The 19,219-nt window shown below is 48.0% G+C and overlaps 1 protein-coding gene across 1 annotated transcript in view; it reads right to left on the bottom strand.

Moving 5' to 3' along the window:
• Window positions 1-2,215, bottom strand: part of LOC144822959 (E3 SUMO-protein ligase KIAA1586-like) — a 57,789-nt gene extending 55,574 nt beyond the window's left edge. Inside the window, exon 1 of the mRNA XM_078681040.1 lies at window positions 807-2,215. Within this exon, the coding sequence (XP_078537166.1) occupies window positions 807-2,215 (1,409 nt within the window). The remainder of the gene's footprint in view (window positions 1-806) is intronic.
• Between the last annotated feature and the right edge of the window lie 17,004 nt (window positions 2,216-19,219).

The following is a 19,219-nucleotide window of genomic DNA, read 5'->3' as shown; positions in this document are numbered from 1 at the left end:
CAATAAGTTAAAAAATTACATAACATTTACAATGTGATGTGAAAGCTACTGAGTAATGTTGGGCTATCCCGCCAGGGATAGTTTGTAAAACTCAGACATCCACTCAGACAAAACTCGGACTGTGGGAGAAGGACGTTCAGAAAAGTCAAGTGGCATCACTAGATGGGTGACAGGGTTGCTTCTCACGGCGATCCTTGCCATTTTTCCAGTGCTGATAAACTTTATCAAGCTCAACTTTCCCATTCAGGAGGTAGGCCTTTGTTCTCATCAGCATATCCAAATGCTTCTGCTCTAGTCTATTCCTCAATTTACTCTTAATAGTATTCATGAGACTGAATCCTCGTTCACAATCTGCACTAGATGCTTGAAATGTTGCGCAGACATCAACTAGCTGAGACACCACACTGTACTGAGCAGCATTGCGTACAGTGAAATTCACCATGTCTTGAAATGTGGTCAATAAACCACCCTTTACATGTTCTGCCACCACATATTTATAGCCTCTGTACTGTCGAACAACATCTTCTGGTGTTTCACAATCACCCAGGACCAAGACATTTTTATACTTTTCAACAAGTCTTTGTATATTCTCAGTCCCAAAATCTAAATGTGATTGTGTTGACATTGCCTGGATTTCAAAACTTGCCCATTCTTTCAGTTCATCCTCAGGGAACCTTTTTTGCATGTGATCACAAAGAAGGGAAACAAAAGACAGAATAGGCCCACTGTCAAATTCTTGCCTTTCCTTGTACAACACCATCATCTCTCTTACATTGCTGCTCCAAAAGACAGTGTCCCCCAAATACTGTTCCTTAATTTTGCCAATCTTTGCTCTTGCATACTGTACAGCTTTAACAGTAGTCAAATAACTTTTTTGGAACAGTTTGCACAATGCTGCAAATTCACTCAGAATGTCATGAAGTACTGCAAGGGAAATGTGGTAGTTTGAGTCAGATAGCTTTTTGTAACAATATTTAGCAATTGGATCATTCTCTTCAACTTTCTCATGCTCAAAGTACTTAAGAACAGCCTCGTAATTCCGAATTAGTGCACCAACTGCAAAATGCCTCGAAAGCCACCGGACTTCATTCAATGGTCGAAAAGAGACCACTTCACAGTCAGTGACTAATGCCATTTCATCCAGCTTGGACTTCTTTGCAGGTGATCTGGAGAACACAGTGTAGACAGTCCTCAATAATGTCTCCATCTCTTTAATCATTGGAACCCTCTTCCAGGCATCATCAACTCCCAAATCTTCTCGATGAGCGACACAATGCTGCTCAACTAGATGAGGAATGGATTGTTTAAGGCGAGTAGCAACACCATTATTTTTACCCAGCATCACAGACGCACCATCGGATGTGAACATGACCATTTTCATGAGGTCAAGTTCATTGGCAGTGTAGAATTCTTTCACGGCAGTAGTGATAGCCTCAGCATTACAACTAGTCAGCTTCACTATGCCCCCAAACTGTGTTTTGTGCTCTGTTGAGGTTACAGGTCGGTACTTGAAGTACAGAATGAGCATTTTTGTAACAGAAATATCTGTGCTCTCATCAATTATCAATGTGTGATACAAAGCGTTACGAAGTTCTGCCATACCTTCACTGTGTATCACGCTATTGATGGCCTCAAGGAACTCAAAGGCATAGTTCTTGCTCCTCCAGCTCTCTGGTATCTTCACATACAAAGCTAGGTGGTCATGGATGTCTTGTACAGATAACATTGAAGTATTCATCTTGACTGCCAGCAACACATTGTTGATGAGAATCTTTATCTCCTCAGGCAGGGATCTTTGTCGTTCAACTACTTCCATCCTATTTGCTTTGTCAGTGGGAGTTTCTGTCAGCATTGCCCGCACTCCAAAACCAAACCTGGCAGCAGCAATTCTGTTTCTCAATATCACCATGGCAGACTCGTAAACTTTGCTAATTAGATGGCGTTTCAGGTAATCCAGTTTCCAGCCATCACTCCATTTCTTCCCTGTGGAAAAGTCCCCAACAATCTTGGTTTCTGCACACGCTTTGCAAATTAAGCCCACATCTGGACTGTATTGAAATAGTTCCCCAAGTTGCACTCGAACCTTGCTTCGTGATTTCTGGGTCTCAGCCTCCACAATTTCTTTCATCCACTCTTCCTTGAAGACAAGGCAACATTTCTTCCTTTGTGGTGAAGCATCACACTCGGCAGAAGGTACAGCTTTGCGCTTGAACATATTTGCAATAACTGGGTTTAGCCTGCAAAATAAAGGAACATGGTTAAAGTTGAAGCCTATGCTCATGATTGCAATTGGTCACATAATACTGAGGCATTGCCGGCAATACGTAGAGTGTAATTACCTGGATTTTCTGTCCACTGCAGTGCCCTTTCAAACTTATATGTAGCACTGTCCGTAGAGCCTGCAATAGAAGTAAAGATTGTTACAGCACATTGTGAATTTGTAATACAGAAATATACCATGTGCACCAAGGGGGACTCTACCAAACAATTACCTGTTGTGCTTGTTCTTACGTATGCCCGTTCAAATGTATGGGGTACTGCCTGTGAAACCTACAACAGAAGAAAACGTGGGTAAGATATGTTATTATACTACAATGTAGAAGATGCACCACAGTTTAACTCTACCAAAGAATTACCTGCTCTGCTTGTTCTCACGTATGCCTGTTCAAATGTGTGGGGTACTGCCTGTGAAACCTACAACAGAAGAAAACGTGGGTAAGATATGTGGTTATACTACAATGTAGAAGATGCACCACAGTTTAACTCTACCAAAGAATTACCTGCTCTGCTTGTTCTCACGTATGCCCGTTCAAATGTGTGGGGGACTGCCTGTGAAACCTACAACAGAAGAAAACGTGGGTAAGGTATGTGGTTATACTACAATGTAGAAGATGCACCACAGTTTAACTCTACCAAAGAATTACCTGCTCTGCTTGTTCTCACGTATGTCCGTTCAAATTGTGGGGTACTGTCTGTGAAACCTACAACAGAAGAAAACGTGGGTAAGGTATGTGGTTATACTACAATGCACAAGATGCACCACAGTTTACCAAACAATTTCCTGTTGTGCTTGTACTCCCGTATGCCCGCTCAAATGTGTGGGGTACTGCCTGTGAAACCTACAACAGAAGAAAACATGGATAAGGTATGTGGATATACTACAATGCACAAGATGCACCACAGTTTAACTCTACCAAAGAATTACCTGCTCTGCTTGTTCTCACGTATGCCCGTTCAAATGTGTGGGGTACTGTCTGTGAAACCTACAACAGAAGAAAACGTGGGTAAGGTATGTGGTTATACTACAATGCACAAGATGCACCACAGTTTAACTCACAAACAATTGCCTGTTTGTTCTGCCTGTACTCACATCTGCCTGTTTGTTCTGCCTGTACTCATGTCTGCCCGTACAACTGTATTTGTAGCACAGTCTCACAAACCTGTAAAAGAAAAGGGGTGCAGATTGTGAATCTATTTACCAAGCACCCCCAAATGCAACGTGGAACATAAACAGAATTACCTTGTCTTTGTGGGTACTCACGCCTGACCATTCAAATACAAATACCTTACAGACTGCAAACCTGCAATTGAAGACAAGATGGTTAGCAAAGGCTCTAAGAGTAACAAACAATGAATGCGACTGGCCCAGATACTCCACTATGCAAAACGACCAAATAGTTACCTGGGATTCCAGTTTAGCCAAATAGGCACGTGCCCCTGTGCTTCATTATTAGCTTCAATTAGGCTAAACTTATCTGCACCTCCCCACACAATCCAGCCACTCTCCTGCATTTTGTTTACCTTTTGCCATGTCAGTGTTTTTACCGAGACGTTTCCCATTCACACACATTTGCATGTAATCACATTTACAATAGACCAGTGGAGTGGTTTATGCATGGTGTGGTAGCGCACCACATTACAGACAACACATTTCCAATTCAAATGAGCACAGCAACTGCCACCACCAAACCTAAGGGGTTTGCGTTTCATTTGTCTTCATCTTCCGAAGACAAAATGCAGAAAATCAGAACAGCTATTGTGCTGAGAGCCGTGCACCCGACACATCACCACGGTAGTCCCCTTCAGCAGCCCACAACTTTTCCTCCTTCACTCCAGCCAAACCTTCACTTGTTTCCCGTTTATAAAAAAGCCTCAAACCCAACAAGCAATGGAAATGCCATATTTAACCAATCTGAAAATGTGGTGGCTATGCCGCAAGTCATGATCTCCTACTGTTGCACTGACTTCCTATGCTGTGATAATGTGCCTCTCCTGGCGCAGTCACCTTGCTCAAATGGGTGTAATTTCTGATACATATATCCCATGTGATCAAGCTCCTTTGAGGAGTGAAACATGTCATGGAAAACACCTGTCTGAAAATGGCAGATTAAAACCTTGCGCTGCTTGCACCTTGATTCTGAGTGCTGGCCCGTGACTTTTGAAGGGAGTTTAAAGAGGTCTACACCTGAGGACTCTCCGGCCGAGCACTAGGCGGTCAGGAGTTTGATATATATATATATATATATATATATATATATATATATATATATATATACACATATATATACACACATATATATATATATATATATATATATATATACACACACATATATATATATATACACACACATATACATACATATACACACATATATATACATATATATATATATATATATATATACAAACACACACACATATATATATATATATACACACATATGTATACATATATACACATATATACACACACATACATATATACACACACATACATATATACATAAACATATGCACATATACATACACATACATACAGTTTCCCTCTTCTTCATTGCTTGATTTTGCGCACAAGAAAGTGTCACACATAGTTGTTGAAATGTCATTCATAATTACACTTAAATTATAAAAATGTCACACATAGCAATCTGAAACCTTGGCAGCTATGCAGAAGAAGTGGAGAAATGTCAATCATAATTACACTGAAATTTTGAACATGTCACACATAGCAATCCGAAACCTTGGCAGCTATGGCTTTCTCTACCCAGACCAGCTGCCTATACCAATAGTCATCAGTTCGCAGTAGATGGCCTTGTTTACCTTGATTAGGAATGCCACTGTGTTTTATTGTAACCATGAGAAATACATCGATTTTGAAAAGTGGCTGGAGTGAAATAAAAATATGAATGCAGTAAAACAAAGTAAAGAACCTTTGGGATGAATGTATGTGTCTCTTCCTCCCGACATGAAGAAAGCTTGGCAAACACATTTTTTTCACTGTAAACTGTCGTTCTTCAGGGTAGGCACACGCAGGCCCTGCACCTCAGGTGGAGAAGCAGCAGAAAGGTAATGGCCACTAGGAGGAAAAGCCTGTACGGTAGTTTAGGGCTCACAGCTGGCATGGGGCACACCATAGGTTTCAACCAAAACAGGTAGCAGCCCGTCTGCAATACAAATCCAAGAAGCCCTTGGGGGCAACAACTCTGCTTATGCAATGTAACACTGGGGGAAGAGACACCCTTCATATCACTGTGACCAGGTAACGTGAATGCATTCTATGGCCAAGAGGTTAGTAACTGTGCCCACGTAGCAAGGAGTTACCTATGATTTTGGTCAGGCGTATTCAAAAGCAAGCCGAACCTAAACATTCAGCATTTGAAAAGGGCATTTCCAGCGGCATGCAGCGAAAGACTCTGCCAGACTCTGCCGTAGCACAGTGAAGAGTAGTGCTTGTGGGACAGGAGCGAGTGGAGGTGGGCAGCTGGCCTGGGCTGGAAGTTTGCACTTAGTATTCTGCCGCGTCATTGATTGGTGCATTTGAGCATCACAGTTGTAGGGGAGGGTGAATGTATTTAGGAAAATGCGAAACAGATGATATCCGCCCGTTTTTTGTTGAATGTGCATGTCCAGCAAAAGTGGGCCACAGAAACTGATCGGGTTTGCTGCGCGGGAGAACCAGAGAAAAAGATGCATTTTGTGGTGCGCGTGCGTGCGCTTTGTGGGGTGCTCCGTGGCAAAACCAGGTCTAGAGAGAACCGCATGGACTGCACACGAACCGCACAGCTTCCAGGGTGCGGGCGCTACTCACTGAACGTTGGTTCGCCCCACATGAACGGCCCGAATAGCAGAATTTTGGTCTATGAGGCTTTTCGTTCTTCCATGCTAGGCAGGGGCGAATTGCGCAGTTTTTCTGCAGCCTACACCAGCAGCACCGACAGCTTGAGCCGCTTCCGATAACACACACGCACACTCCACTTCCAAAACAATACAGGAAGTTTAGAAACACATGCCGTGTTTCTAAACTTTCTGGATTGTATTGTTAGTAACGCGAGGCTGCGGGGGGACATTGAGTGCTTTGTTTAAATAACCAAGTTAATCGCAGCTCGTGAAGGGGCTGCGATTAACATGGATACTTTTTTTTTTTAAAACACTTTATTAGAGCAACCTGGTGCAAACCATAGTAATACAACAGACAGAGTTCAATCATAGCGTCCAATCATGCATAATCAATACAGTTCCAGGAACAGAAACGTGACGCTAGGTAAGAAACAGTTAGGTCGCACCGTGTAGCATAACCAATGTCACAATAGGAAAATTTTCTGATAAGCAACTGAAATGCAAAGCAAACAGAAACAATAACCCAAAAGTTCAAAAAAAAAAAGAAAAAAAAAAAAAAAAAAAAGGGGAAGATATCATGCAGAAGGAACAGAGTGCGAGACCAGCACAATAGTCCGTTCCGTATCACATTAGGAGGCATCGCAGACAATGACCATATTACCATAACAGCAAACACTTAATCATCCTACCCAGAAGGAACAGGAGTAAAACCCAAAGGCCACAGAGCGCCAACATGCCAGGGGGGCCAAGAGTAGGGTGCATCAACAAGAAAAAGGGATGTTCCAGCCCCACGTCGCAAGGGAGCAGCGTGTCGTGGCAGAGGCCTTAACTGATGGAGTGCAGAGTGGGGTTTCTGAGGCCTAGCCCACCCCAGTAGGTAAGTTGGGGTGTAAGGACTGAGATGAAGCTTCCTTCGTCTTCCGCGCAATGTATTGGCGATATGGGACCCATATGTCCGTGGGGCGGGAGGTTGCTGGGAGTTGGTCAGAATATTCCACACTATTGATATTGCAATAAGCCACACTGCGCAGCCAAGCGGCAACTGTGGGAGCCCGTCTCGCGCACCAGTGCAGTGCTACCTCCCTCTTGGCCAGTAGGAAGCAGATCGATGCCAATTTACGTATCTTTCGGGGAAAGTCGGACATATAGCCCATCAGGGCGATCTCTGGTAAGCCAATGGTAGGCCCAAAATCTCACCCAGTGTAACATGTATAGCAACCCAAAAGGTGTGGAGTTTCGGGCATGTCCAGGACAGATGGGCAAAGTCCGCCTGTGGGGCGTTGCATTTAGGGCAGGTGTGGGGGCGCGCAGGGTCGATTCTGTTGGCCATCGCTGGGGTGTGGTATAGTCGACGAAGGAATTTGAAATGAATTAGCTTGTGTCTGTTATTCATCGATACCTCCCTGGTCGTGGCACAACATGCGTCCCATTGATCGTCAGAGATTTGGGTACCCAGATCCGCTTCCCAAGCGGCACGAACCGCCTCATCCGATGATGGGAGTGAGGATAAGCATAATTTGTAAAGTTTGGACACCACATGGGCCTCCAAAGTATTCTGGATAATGGAAGTGAGTGCTAAAGTGTCGTCCGGTGGCAACGGGAAGGTGTGGAACGTGGAACGCATCAAGGCCTTGATTCTAGCAAACACAAAGGTGTCCATGAAGGTGCGTTCCGAGAAGCGAGGGTCCTCGGAAACGGAAAGCGCGTGGCCGTCGGGGAACAAGTCACCGATCGTAGTCAGTTGGTATTTAGCTAGTGTACGACAGATCAACGTTTCGCCAGTTATGGGGAGCCAATGAGGGTTGGGTAGTGGGAGGGCATGTGAGTACAAAGTGTCAACCCGCAGTAAGCGCCTAAGTTTGTCCCAGGCCCAAGCCGTGGTGGTAAGAGGAAGTATGTCATGTGGATCGCGAGGAAGGCCCTTAGGGAGTACATTGTTCAGAGACACAGGGAGTGCGGCGTCAGCTTCAGGTTTCAAGTGTTGGATCCTGGCGTCCGGGTGGAACCAGGAGTGGGCATACGAGCACTGGGCAACCAGGTAATAGAGGTAGAAGTCTGGGACCCCAAAGCCTCCCCTCTCATATGGCAGTGTCAACGCGCTCCAAGCTAGGCGAGGACGCCTCCCACCCCAAACCAGCCTCAGCAGGGCGGTGCGCAGCTGCGCGAAAAAGACCCGAGTGAGAGGGATGGGGATGTTGTTGAATAAATACAGGAACCGGGGCAGTACCACCATTTTCACTATAGCGATGCGCCCAGCCATTGACAGGGGAAGGCGGAGCCATCTATCAGTGTTATCTTCCAGGAAATCGAGGGCTCGTCCATAATTCATGCGAATGATAGCCACGGTATCTAAGTGGATGTGAATCCCTAGGTATTTAACGGAGTCCTCGCACCATTCCAATGGGAGGGAGCAAGGCCACTTTGTAGTGGCGAGGGTTAGGGGGAACAGTTGTGACTTGTGCCAATTAACCCTGAGGCCAGAGTAGTCACCAAAGCGTACAATCTCCGCCAGTAGAGGCTGCAGGTTGGTTTCTGGGGCGCGGATGTACAAAACCATGTCGTCCGCGTAGAGCGACACTAGCAGAGGCCCTGTGCGGAACTGGAGTCCCCTGTGCAAGTGCTTCTCCTGAAAGTGACGGAACAGAGGATCCATAGCCAAAATAAAAAGTAAGGGGGATAAGGGGCATCCCTGGCGGGTACCTCTAGACAGAGTGAACCTGTCGGTGATAGTACCATTGAGGCGAAGACGCGCCGTGGGAGCTGTGTAAAGCAATTCGACGGTCGCCACAAACATAGCCGGCATGCCCATCCTACGCATCACTTCCAGAAAAAAAGGCCACTCAAGGGTGTCGAACGCCTTCTCAGTGTCCAGAAAGACCGCAGCCGCTGAAACGGTCGGATCAATTCTGTGTAGGACCGAGAAGACCGTACGGAGATTCAGGGAAGTCGACCTTTGGGGCACGAAGCCAGACTGAACCGGTGAAATGATAGAATTCACTAGCAGCGCGAGCCGCATAGCGAGCACCTTGGCAAGGATTTTATAGTCTAGGTTTAGAAGTGACAGCGGTCGATAGGAGCCGCAGATCGTTGGGTCTCAGCCAGGTTTGGGTAACAAGACAATAACTGCCTCTCGGAGCGTAGGCGGGAGAACACCGGACTCCAGGGCCTCAGCGTACATCTCAACCAGGATAGGAACCAACTCCTCCTTGTATGTTTGATAAAAATCGGCTGTGAAACCGTCCAGGCCCGGCGCCGAGGAACCTTTCAGCGAGTCTATCGCTTCTGCGATCAGTTCGGGAGTAATAGGGTGCGCCAAGAAGTCTTGCATGTACTTTTCCAAGAACACCATGGCTATTTCGTTGATGTAGGGACCAGGGTCGCGATTTACCCCCGTTAGTGCAGATTTGTAGAGATGCTTGTAATAGGACAAGAAAGTGTTGCAAATGTCAGGAGTGTTGAAGTGAGGTGTGCCATCTGGAGCCACAATCTGTGTGATGTACGCTGCCTGCCGGGGGGGGCGCAACAGTTGTGCCAATAATCGTCCCGGTCTGTCCCCCTCGCCATATTGGCGGGCCGAATGGTACTTGCCTAAGTATTTGAGTTCCCTGTCCGCCGTGTCTCTGAACTCTAACAGGAGTTCGTTGCGTTTGGCTTCGTTAGCCGGGGAGGGGTCAGTCAGGATCCGAGATTCTATGGCCGATAGGTCAGTCTCAATGCGGGATAGGGTGGACCGTATCTCACGCAGCGCCCCCACGTGCTTGGTGATGCAGACCCCCCTGATTGTTGCTTTGAATCCCTCCCATAGTATGGCCCACGTAGTCACGGAGCTGGTGTTGAGGTCAAAATAGTCCTCGATCGCCGAGCGGATCTCCTCCGTGAACACTGGGTCCGCCAATGCACGCCCAGGGAATCTCCACTGCCTCTCATACCCACCCAACCTGGGGATCGCAAGCGCCAGAATCACCGGAGAGTGGTCAGATATGGTGCGTGGAAGCGTGCGCAAGTCAGTAACCCATCCCGCCAAGCCCGGGGACAATAGCCAGTAGTCAATCCTGGTACTCGTGTTGTGGTAGCCAGAGTGGTGCGTGAAGGACGGGGAGGCGGCATTACGGGTAGCCTCAATGTCCTGTAGTGTAAAGTGGGAGCATAAATCCGCCATCGCCGCGCGGGATAATGGTTTGCGGTCAGGGGAGGGGGATGTGCTGTCCCTGCCGGGGTTCATTAACAGGTTAAAGTCGCCCCCCAACGCCAGAAGGTCAATATCTGCATGAACCAGAGACATGTGCAGGTCCGCCAGGCAGGCCGGGGAATCGACATTAGGGCCATAAACCCCCACAATGGAAACCTTGTACCCAAACAGCAGCCCGTGCAGAATCACATATCGTCCCTCCCGGTCCACCCTGCTACCGGTCAGGACAAAGGGTAAGCGTTTGTGAACCAAGACCGCCACTCCCCGAGCATATCTACTGAAGCAAGAAAACACTCTGTGTGCGCCCCAGCTCCGTGCAAAGGAGGAAGTGTCTGAGTGCACCATGTGCGTCTCCTGCAGTACTAAAATATCCACATGATGTCTCGCTGCATACTGTAAAACCTGTTTCCTCTTCCGGGTGGAGTTCAAGCCCCGGACATTCCAGGTCATCAACTTTAGCATGGAAGGTCCAGTCTGCAATCCTACTCGGGCCATAGAGCCAATCCGAAAATCGTGGGCCGAAGGCCACCCGTGAACAAACCAGTACCATGTGTCTCGCGATCAAAATGCAGAAGAAGAAAACAACACAAAAAATACAAATAACCCCACCCCCCACAACCACCCAGCCTCCCAACAACCCGTGAGAGGCAGAACCCCCCCATTTGCATATCCAAAAGGCATAACAGCGAGTGTAATGTAGGAACAGTTTGCATACAAGGTAGCACTACACAAGCTAGAAACCCCCAGAGGACGCTACGAAACATATCAGCCCGCGCTAGGGGGGGAGGCAACGCTAACCCCCGGGCGGGCAATCCAACGGAACATTGAGAATGTCACAACAGGATAAACATGAAGGAACAGTAACCACTCCCGAAACCAATAAGGATCCAAGACTAAAGCGGAGTGAGCAATCAGCCCTGTCCAGCGTCTGTGAACAGGTCAGCGCTGACCTGCGTGTCCGACTGCGGGGGAGAAGTGGGCCTAGAGCCGGGGGCCGAACCAGACCCAGACTTATAAGTGTGACAGAAGTCTTGAACCTCAGCTGGAGAGTCAAAGATGCGATACCGGCCATTGATTTCCACTTTCAGTCGAGCTGGGTAGAGCATATTGTATTTTAGGCCCAGGTTACGAAGAGCCGCCTTGACGCTGGTGTATTTTCTCCGGGCCTCTTGCACCATAACTGTATAGTCCGGGAAGAACGACAGCCTGCTCCCCTGCCATCGCACCTCACCCATTTCTCGCGCCGCCCGAAGCGCGGCATCCCGGTCTCTGAAGTTCATGATCCTTGCGATGATGGGCCGGGGTAGCTGTCCCGAGCTAGGCCTAGGCCCCAATGACCTATGTGCCCTCTCCACTACAAAACCGGACGTAAATGTGTCTTTACCAAACAGTTCGATAAGGAGAGTTTCCACAAAGGTATCAAACCGGCCAATGGCAGTCGTCTCCGCTACGCCAAGGATTCTGATGTTATTGCGCCTGCCACGCGCCTCCAAATCCTTGTTTTTAATGGCAACTTCCTTTAGAATTTTCTCCACCCTCTCGAGTCTCTTTCGGGTTTTAGAGGAGTCGTCGTCAAGGTCGGATATTCTAGACTCCGCCAGGTCCAGACGCCTATCGTGGGCTTGTACTGTGGAGTTAATGGCGGAGAGCTTCTGTTCCAGGCTGTCGAACCTAGTGTCCAGGGCTTTGAAGCCAGCCCGCATCTCCCCCATTATAGTGGCCATCATGGACGCCGCATCTCCAGCAGGCTGTGTCGCCAGGGTTCCAGCCGCAGCGCCCGGAGGGGGGTCAGCGACAGGGAGAGCCTTGTCAAAGTTGAGAGTCTTTTGGGCCGGGTCTTTTTTCCCCATCGTGGTGGATGTGTGGCGTGGCCGCAGTCTCTGCGACAAAGGAGGTGAGCGAGGATCAATGGCAGAGGCAGGACGGCCCCCAGCAACCGGGCAAGCGGACAGGACAGCAGGCAAAGGCCCAAGCCGCAGTCAGGGTAGCAGGGACACAGGCAGCCGGGGAGCTCAAAATGGCGCCACGAGGCTCAGTGGTAGGCCTCCCAACCGAGGCGTCAGCAGTAGCAGCCGTGCAGGGCGACGGAGGGCGGCGTGGTGTTCAGGCGCAGTGCGGGGCCGCCACACGCTACCAGGGAGCGCCCCCGGACCGACCAGCAAGCTCGCACCCCCCTCCCCCCAGACCCCCGAACGCGCCCGCAGCACCCCCCTCCAACCCGGCCCAAGACCCAAATCCAGTCCCCGGCTCCACTCCCCGAGCAGGCCCAAATAGCTGCCCTCTCCTGGGAGACCGGAACCAGGGCCTAGACGGGCCGAGCGGCCAGGGGGAAGCAGCGCGCGGAAGCGCCAGAGCCAGGGGATGAAAGGGGTGGCGGCGGGGCCGCAGTCCGCCGAGGTGCACTCACCCGACTCTCCAGCGTTGCGGGGGAGATGGCGCCAGGCTCTGGAGGCCTCAGATTCCCTCCGTCGCGGCCGCGGTAATCAGCCGTCCCCGCGGCTCAGGAACGTCCCCAAGGCTGCCCAGGATTATCAGGCGGCTGGACGGTGCAGTTAGTGATGGCTGGGACGTGGATCACATTCCTTTTCGTCCGATTTGGGCACCCGCCCGGAGGAGCTTCACGGCAGTGCGGCCATTGCGGTTGCCGCCGTGGCCACGCCCCGATTAACATGGATACTTAACTGCATTTGGACACAGTATCCCCCGCAGCCTCGCATTAAGAAATAACAGCGAGGAAACAGTGTGTGCCGCCTGAGGGGGTCAAAAGCACCAGCAGCAAAAGAAAGCAAAACAAAAGAAATCAAGGGGGCACATAACACTTACCTCCGCTCCCGACACCCGAGTGATACCTTTCACGCCGTTCACTGCCGCCTCCGCAATCACGAAATGCCCGTTTTTCGCGCCGCGCGCTTTTTAAAAGCGGCGGCGCGAATACTCTCGCGGGATGTGCGCGCTCCACAAATAGGAATGCGCGCTCAGGGGTTAGTAAGTGCGCGCGCGCGGGCGCGCGCCTTGTTGGGAACAGTGCCCACGAGTAAAACAGTTCGTAAGGGTACGCCGGATCTGCACACACAACTAAAATCACAGCTAAGCCATCCACTGGGACCTGGAAAGTCTGTAAATGGTTGCGCACCGCAATGCGACTATGCTGCGGGATGTTCACAGCCTGCGCCATGATTACACCGGAACTACTGAAAAACAAAGGAAACTTTGTAGCACAACTGGGTAGTAATTCAAGGAAACCGTTTTTTATAGATTCAAGCTTGAAAAGACCTATTTCAAAAACAGGTAGGTTTTTCGGACACCACCGTTTTCCGGAAACGATAGTGAAGGGGTTAAGGTTTGAATGATACTACTCGAGTGTCATGATATAAGACCACCAACGTATGGGCGCCATGTAGCAGGGTTTCTGTTCTCCCACAGAACTGTGCACAGAGGATTGGAACCTCGGCGAATTAGAACTCACCTCAGTACCCAACAAACCCCTTACCGAGCTAGCTACAGTGTCTCATTGGTCATAACAAACTCCCAATGTTTAGACAAACCAGAACATGAACTTACGATACCTCAGGTTACGTGGAACACATGAGCACTCTTTCGTTATACAATCATTTCAAACCAGAACTTGGAGTAAATGAGGACACGTGCACATTTGAAATATTTATTTACTAATGCCGTTTTCTCAAACGCAGTATCTTAGATAATACAAGGAAACATATTATCAGAAGCAAAGTTATCAGCATAGTTACTAGTCCATAGAAAGCAAACGGTGACAGCATGTTAACATGCTGTAATGAATAAGAGTTAACAACACTTATTTCTCACCCTCCCTAACTCACATATTATATTAATAGCTAAGAAGGTCTCTTTGGGTTTTAACAGGGCGGGCCCATACCTCAGGATCCTAGAATGAAGAGATCACATCAGCATACACCAGCTCTCTCTGCATGCGAACAGCATCAAGTGTGTATCTGTGCTCCAAGCAAAGCAATATAAAACCCGCCTAAAGCCTAAAGTTGGCAGAAGCTGCACTTATGTTATGTCTATGAAGGTGCGGAGATCAGACCTCATAACAATTCTGTATCGTGTTATTCCTGAAGCTTCAGCACTCTCTGTACAGACGTAGTTTATTAAGCAAAGCTGATATCAGAGCAATAACATATTATTCTCATGTAAACCACAACGGGCTACTAGGTTGAAAGCTAAATCAACAATTAAGTGTCGTGTGCAGAAGCAGCAAAAGGAAAAATGGCGTTTAAACATATAATAAGCCTATGCTAACTTAACACATTATAAAGATAAACAGTAGCTATATGACAGGGGAGAATTATTGTGCAAGTTAAAATGTAAACTTCAATGTACACCAGATGGTATTGATTTTCATACTCATGAGGAAGATGTTGAATTTAAAATGGCACGACAAGATACAGCTGTAAGATTGCACCCAGTGCGAGCAACCGAAGAGTTGCCTCCAGATATAAAAGAGACAGTGAACCCATAAGTATGGGATTTCACAGAGAAAGACATTGGACCGATTAAAGACGTAGAACCTGTCCGAGTTACAGTGAAACCTATTGCTGTATATCCGAGAACACCACCATACAATTTGACCCTAAAGACAATTGCAGGAATACCTCCTATAATTAAAGATATGCCGAGGAAAAGGATTTTAAATCAAATTGTCAGGAGTCCTTGCAATTCTACTGTCATGAGTTTGCAGAAGCCCAGTCGTAAATATTGGATTGTGCAGAATCTCCAAAAGATTATCAGCATTGTTGTTCCCTGTTGTCCCATAGTACCGAATCCAGTCACCGTCCTTTTCTAGATTCCGTGCACTTCAGAATGGTTCACCATTGTGGACTTGTGCCAGGCCTTCTTTTCTGTACCATTACATGAGTACAGCCAATTCTTGTTCTCTTTTGAATTCTGATAGAGGGTTTTAGCATAGTGACGAGTTCCACAAGGGTCTGGAGAAAGCTATTTTTATTTTTTAACCAGATCTTGAAAAAGAATTTTAAATCTCTGCAGATGCCTAACACTTCAGTTCTTGTGCAGTACATTTCTGACCTACTTGCGGCATCAGATACGCAGGAAGCTTACAGAAGTGGATACAATTGCACTGTTAAATCACCTGGCTGAGAATGGATATAAAGTTTTGTTTTTTTGAAGACCTTTATTGCACTTATTACAAGAACACAGCTGATGGCCTACAACCCGAAAGAAGGGCCGGCCGCAAATCAGTTCGCACATACATCACAATCGTTGTAAATAATCACTATAACGAAGATGAAAGGCAATGTGTTAGCAGGATATAATGCAGAACCTGAGTCTTGTAACAATTCTTATGCATATTATAAGCAGTCTCATTTTTAGATATACCACAACAATAATTGAATACTTCACCATCCCCCCACCCAAACACCCCAGGGCTCAGATCCTGGCATCAAGAAGTAATACGGAAAAGCATGTGGTAAGTAAGGTATACGGAACATGCACTGCAACGCATCTTTGGTTGGTGATTGGTTAGGCCCTGTATATCGTAGAGGAATAGCTCAGCAGGAAAAACCGTGCCACTGACAGATGGACGGCAGGTCAGGTGGCCACCCTTATATCTTTATTAGAGATTCGTATAGGAAGGAAGCACACCCACAGCACATCCACATCTCAGTCATGAATATCCACACAGTGAAACGAACTAGGGACTCCCATCATCTGCAAGCTTCGACAACATGTATTCTGTGTATGGGCCCCATATATCCCGTGGTCTGGAGGTAGCCGGCCGCTCTTCATAGTAACAGGTCAATTGATCACGACAATATGCCAAGTCTTGCAACCAGAGTTTGACATCAGGCGCTCGCTTCCCCCCCCATGACATGGCCACTCTGCGCTTAGCAATCTGCAGGGTTAGCACTACTGAGCGTTTCACCCCGGCAGGCACTCGAGAGGCTATGCCTAACAAGCACAGGCGCGGGTCAGTAGGAATATCGATCAATGTCATTTCGGAAAGCGCCGCAGTCACAGCTACCCAAAATGCATACACTCGATCACATCCCCATGCCAAATGAATAAAGTCAGCAGCCTCTACGCCACAACGCACACAACTGGACAGGTCACGTAGGCCATATCTCGCCAACTGTACAGGCGTATAATACCACTGTTGTAGGAATTTATAGTGAATGAGACGGAAATTTCCATTAGCCGCAAATCTTTCGGTCATGGAACAGCACTCAGACCATTCATCATCAGTTAGCGGATCAGGCAAACATGCATCCCACCTAGCTTTGGCCGCCACACCGCCTCCTCCCTCATCCTCCTGTGAAGCCCGGTACAATCGTGAGATCAATTTTACTCGGTTCGTCGTGGTATATAGCAGTTGTAAGGCACCCAACACCGGTGGCTCGTCCGGAAAGGAAGGATACAAGGCACGTATCGCAGCACGGAGTCTAACATAAATAAACGTAGCCATAGTGGAATTAGTCGTCTGATCTAACAAGGTCTGCAAAGGAAGGAAATTAGCAATCGGAAACAAATCTCCCATAGTGGTTATCCCTGCACCCTGTAGTAACTGTAAAGCTCCCAATTCACTCGAAACCGAGATCTCAGCATGATATAGTAGTGGCATACCTGGGGCATACAGTGGCAATCTATTTGATCGTTTGCCTAACTCCCGCCATGCGCTGTACGTACTGTGTACCGTATCCACTTTCACTTTCTCAAATATTGAGTGAGAATTCACTATCATCGCCTTGAGTGGCAGCGGAAGGACTGCACTAGCCTCAAGTGCCACATGCGGCCTGTATGGCGGAGCTGACAACCAGTAAGTAGCGAAATGAGACTGAGCGCAAAGATAGTACAGCTTCATGTCCGGTACAGCAAAACCTCCCAACTCATAAGGTTTCGTTAATACATCCCATCTCACTCGCGGCTTCTTCCCGGCCCAAGCCAAAGTAATCAATAATAATTGCAGTTGCGCAAAGAAATGGGATGTCAGGGCGATTGGCACATTAACAAAATAGTAAAAAAAATTAGGAAGAACCACCATTTTGATGAGGGAGACCCTATCAGCAAACGACAGTGGTAGCCTAACCCAACGCGTGACCTGATCTTCCAATTTCGAAATAGCCACTCCGTAGTTGGCCCGTATTGTTTCTTTGCAATCCCTGTGCACCCAGATCCCCAGATATCGCACCGGCTCCAGCGCCCATTCCAACGGAAATTCCAATGGGAAAGGTAGTATGGCATCCGTGAGGGGCAACAATATGGACTTATCCCAGTTGATGTACAATCCAGAAAAATGCCCGAATCTAATGAATTCCCGAAGTACTCTTTCCAAATTCTGAGCAGGGTCTCTTATGTACAGGACCATGTCATCGGCATACATGGACTCCGCCAGAGACCTGAGAGGGAATCGTAACGCTGTGTCGGCATATCTTTGCCGCAGAATGCAAGCCAGGGGTTCTAATATGACAGCAAATAGTAAGGGCGAAAGGGAACAACCTTGTCTAGTCCCCCTCTGTATAGGGAATGGTGCCGACACATGTCCGTTAACCCTCACTCGCGCCATTGGGTTTGTGTACAGCAGAGTGATCAAGGATGTAAAAAATATGGCACACCCATGCGATGCAGCACTGCTATCATGTATCGCCAGGCCACGGAGTCGAATGCTTTCGCAGCATCCAAAAGTACCGCCACTGCAGCAAGATCTGGGTTGAGAAGATGCAGAACCGCAAACAGAGCTCTCAAATTATGAGTAGTGGAGCGGAGGGGTACGAAACCGGACTGATCCGGCAAAACCATAACCGGCAATATCAGTCGCAATCGCGTCGCTAGCACCTTGGCAATAATCTTAACGTCCGTATTCATCAGGGACAGAGGTCGATACGATTCGCAGTGATTCAGGGGTTTGCCTGGTTTCGGTAGTGCAACCAACAGTGCCTCTCTCATCGTTGCCGGAAGCTGTCCCTGTTCCAGCGCTTCCTCCAGAACCATCACCAAGCGTGGTAACAGCAGATCCACATATTCTTTATAAAATTCGGATGGCAAACCGTCTGTGCCGGCCGCCTTGCCATTTGGCAGAGCGGCAATTGCATCCCGAAGCTCCCCCTCAGTAATGTGATGCATTAAGAAATCCTGCTGTCCCTTCGACAGCCAGATCAATGCTAGGTCATCCAAATAGTGCGCTAACTCATCCTCACCTGCCGTCTCCCTATGTTCATACATCTGCTCATAGTTTTGTACAAAACAACCTAATATGCCAGTTGCGCTCATCATGGTAGTATCCCCATCCACTATCTCCTGTACCCCACAGTGCCTAGCCCAGGGTTCTCTGATTCTATCTGCCAGCCCGCGTCCTGCGCGTCCCCCCTCACTATAATACCACGCTCTAGTGCGTTTGGACAAGAATTTAACCTCCTGATCTGCGAGTTCGTTATATTCAGTTACTTTCTTTCGGATTTCAGCCAACCGAGACTCCTCCGGCAGCAGCTCCTGCAGTCGTTCTAGTGATAACAGTTCACCCTCCAGTTTGTCCATGGAGTTCCTTAGTGACTTAAGGACCCCTGATTGTAAACCTATACACGATCCCAGTATTGTCACCTTAAAGGCCTCCCACACTGTACCCATGCTCTCGACGGATCCTACATTTTTATCAAAAAATTCTTCGATAATTGTCCTTAGTTCTTCACGCTGCACCAGATCCGTCAAAGTACCTGGGGATAAACGCCATGAAAAAGGAGCCGGAGTGTGCGTCGGCAACCCCACCTCCATAAGCACAGGAGCGTGATCAGAGAGAGTCCTGGGCAAGTGACTCGCCCTCCTGACCCACCCACTAATATATAGTGTCACCAGCCAATAGTCCAGCCTCGACCACGTGTCATGCGCAGATGCATAGCATGTACCCTCTCTCGCTCC

The sequence above is a fragment of the Lissotriton helveticus genome, chromosome 3_1, assembly GCF_964261635.1.
Source record: "Lissotriton helveticus chromosome 3_1, aLisHel1.1, whole genome shotgun sequence".
In the NCBI taxonomy this organism is placed as follows: domain Eukaryota; kingdom Metazoa; phylum Chordata; class Amphibia; order Caudata; family Salamandridae; genus Lissotriton; species Lissotriton helveticus.
Note: the sequence above shows the minus strand (reverse complement) of the source record. Positions and strands in the feature narration are given on the sequence as shown.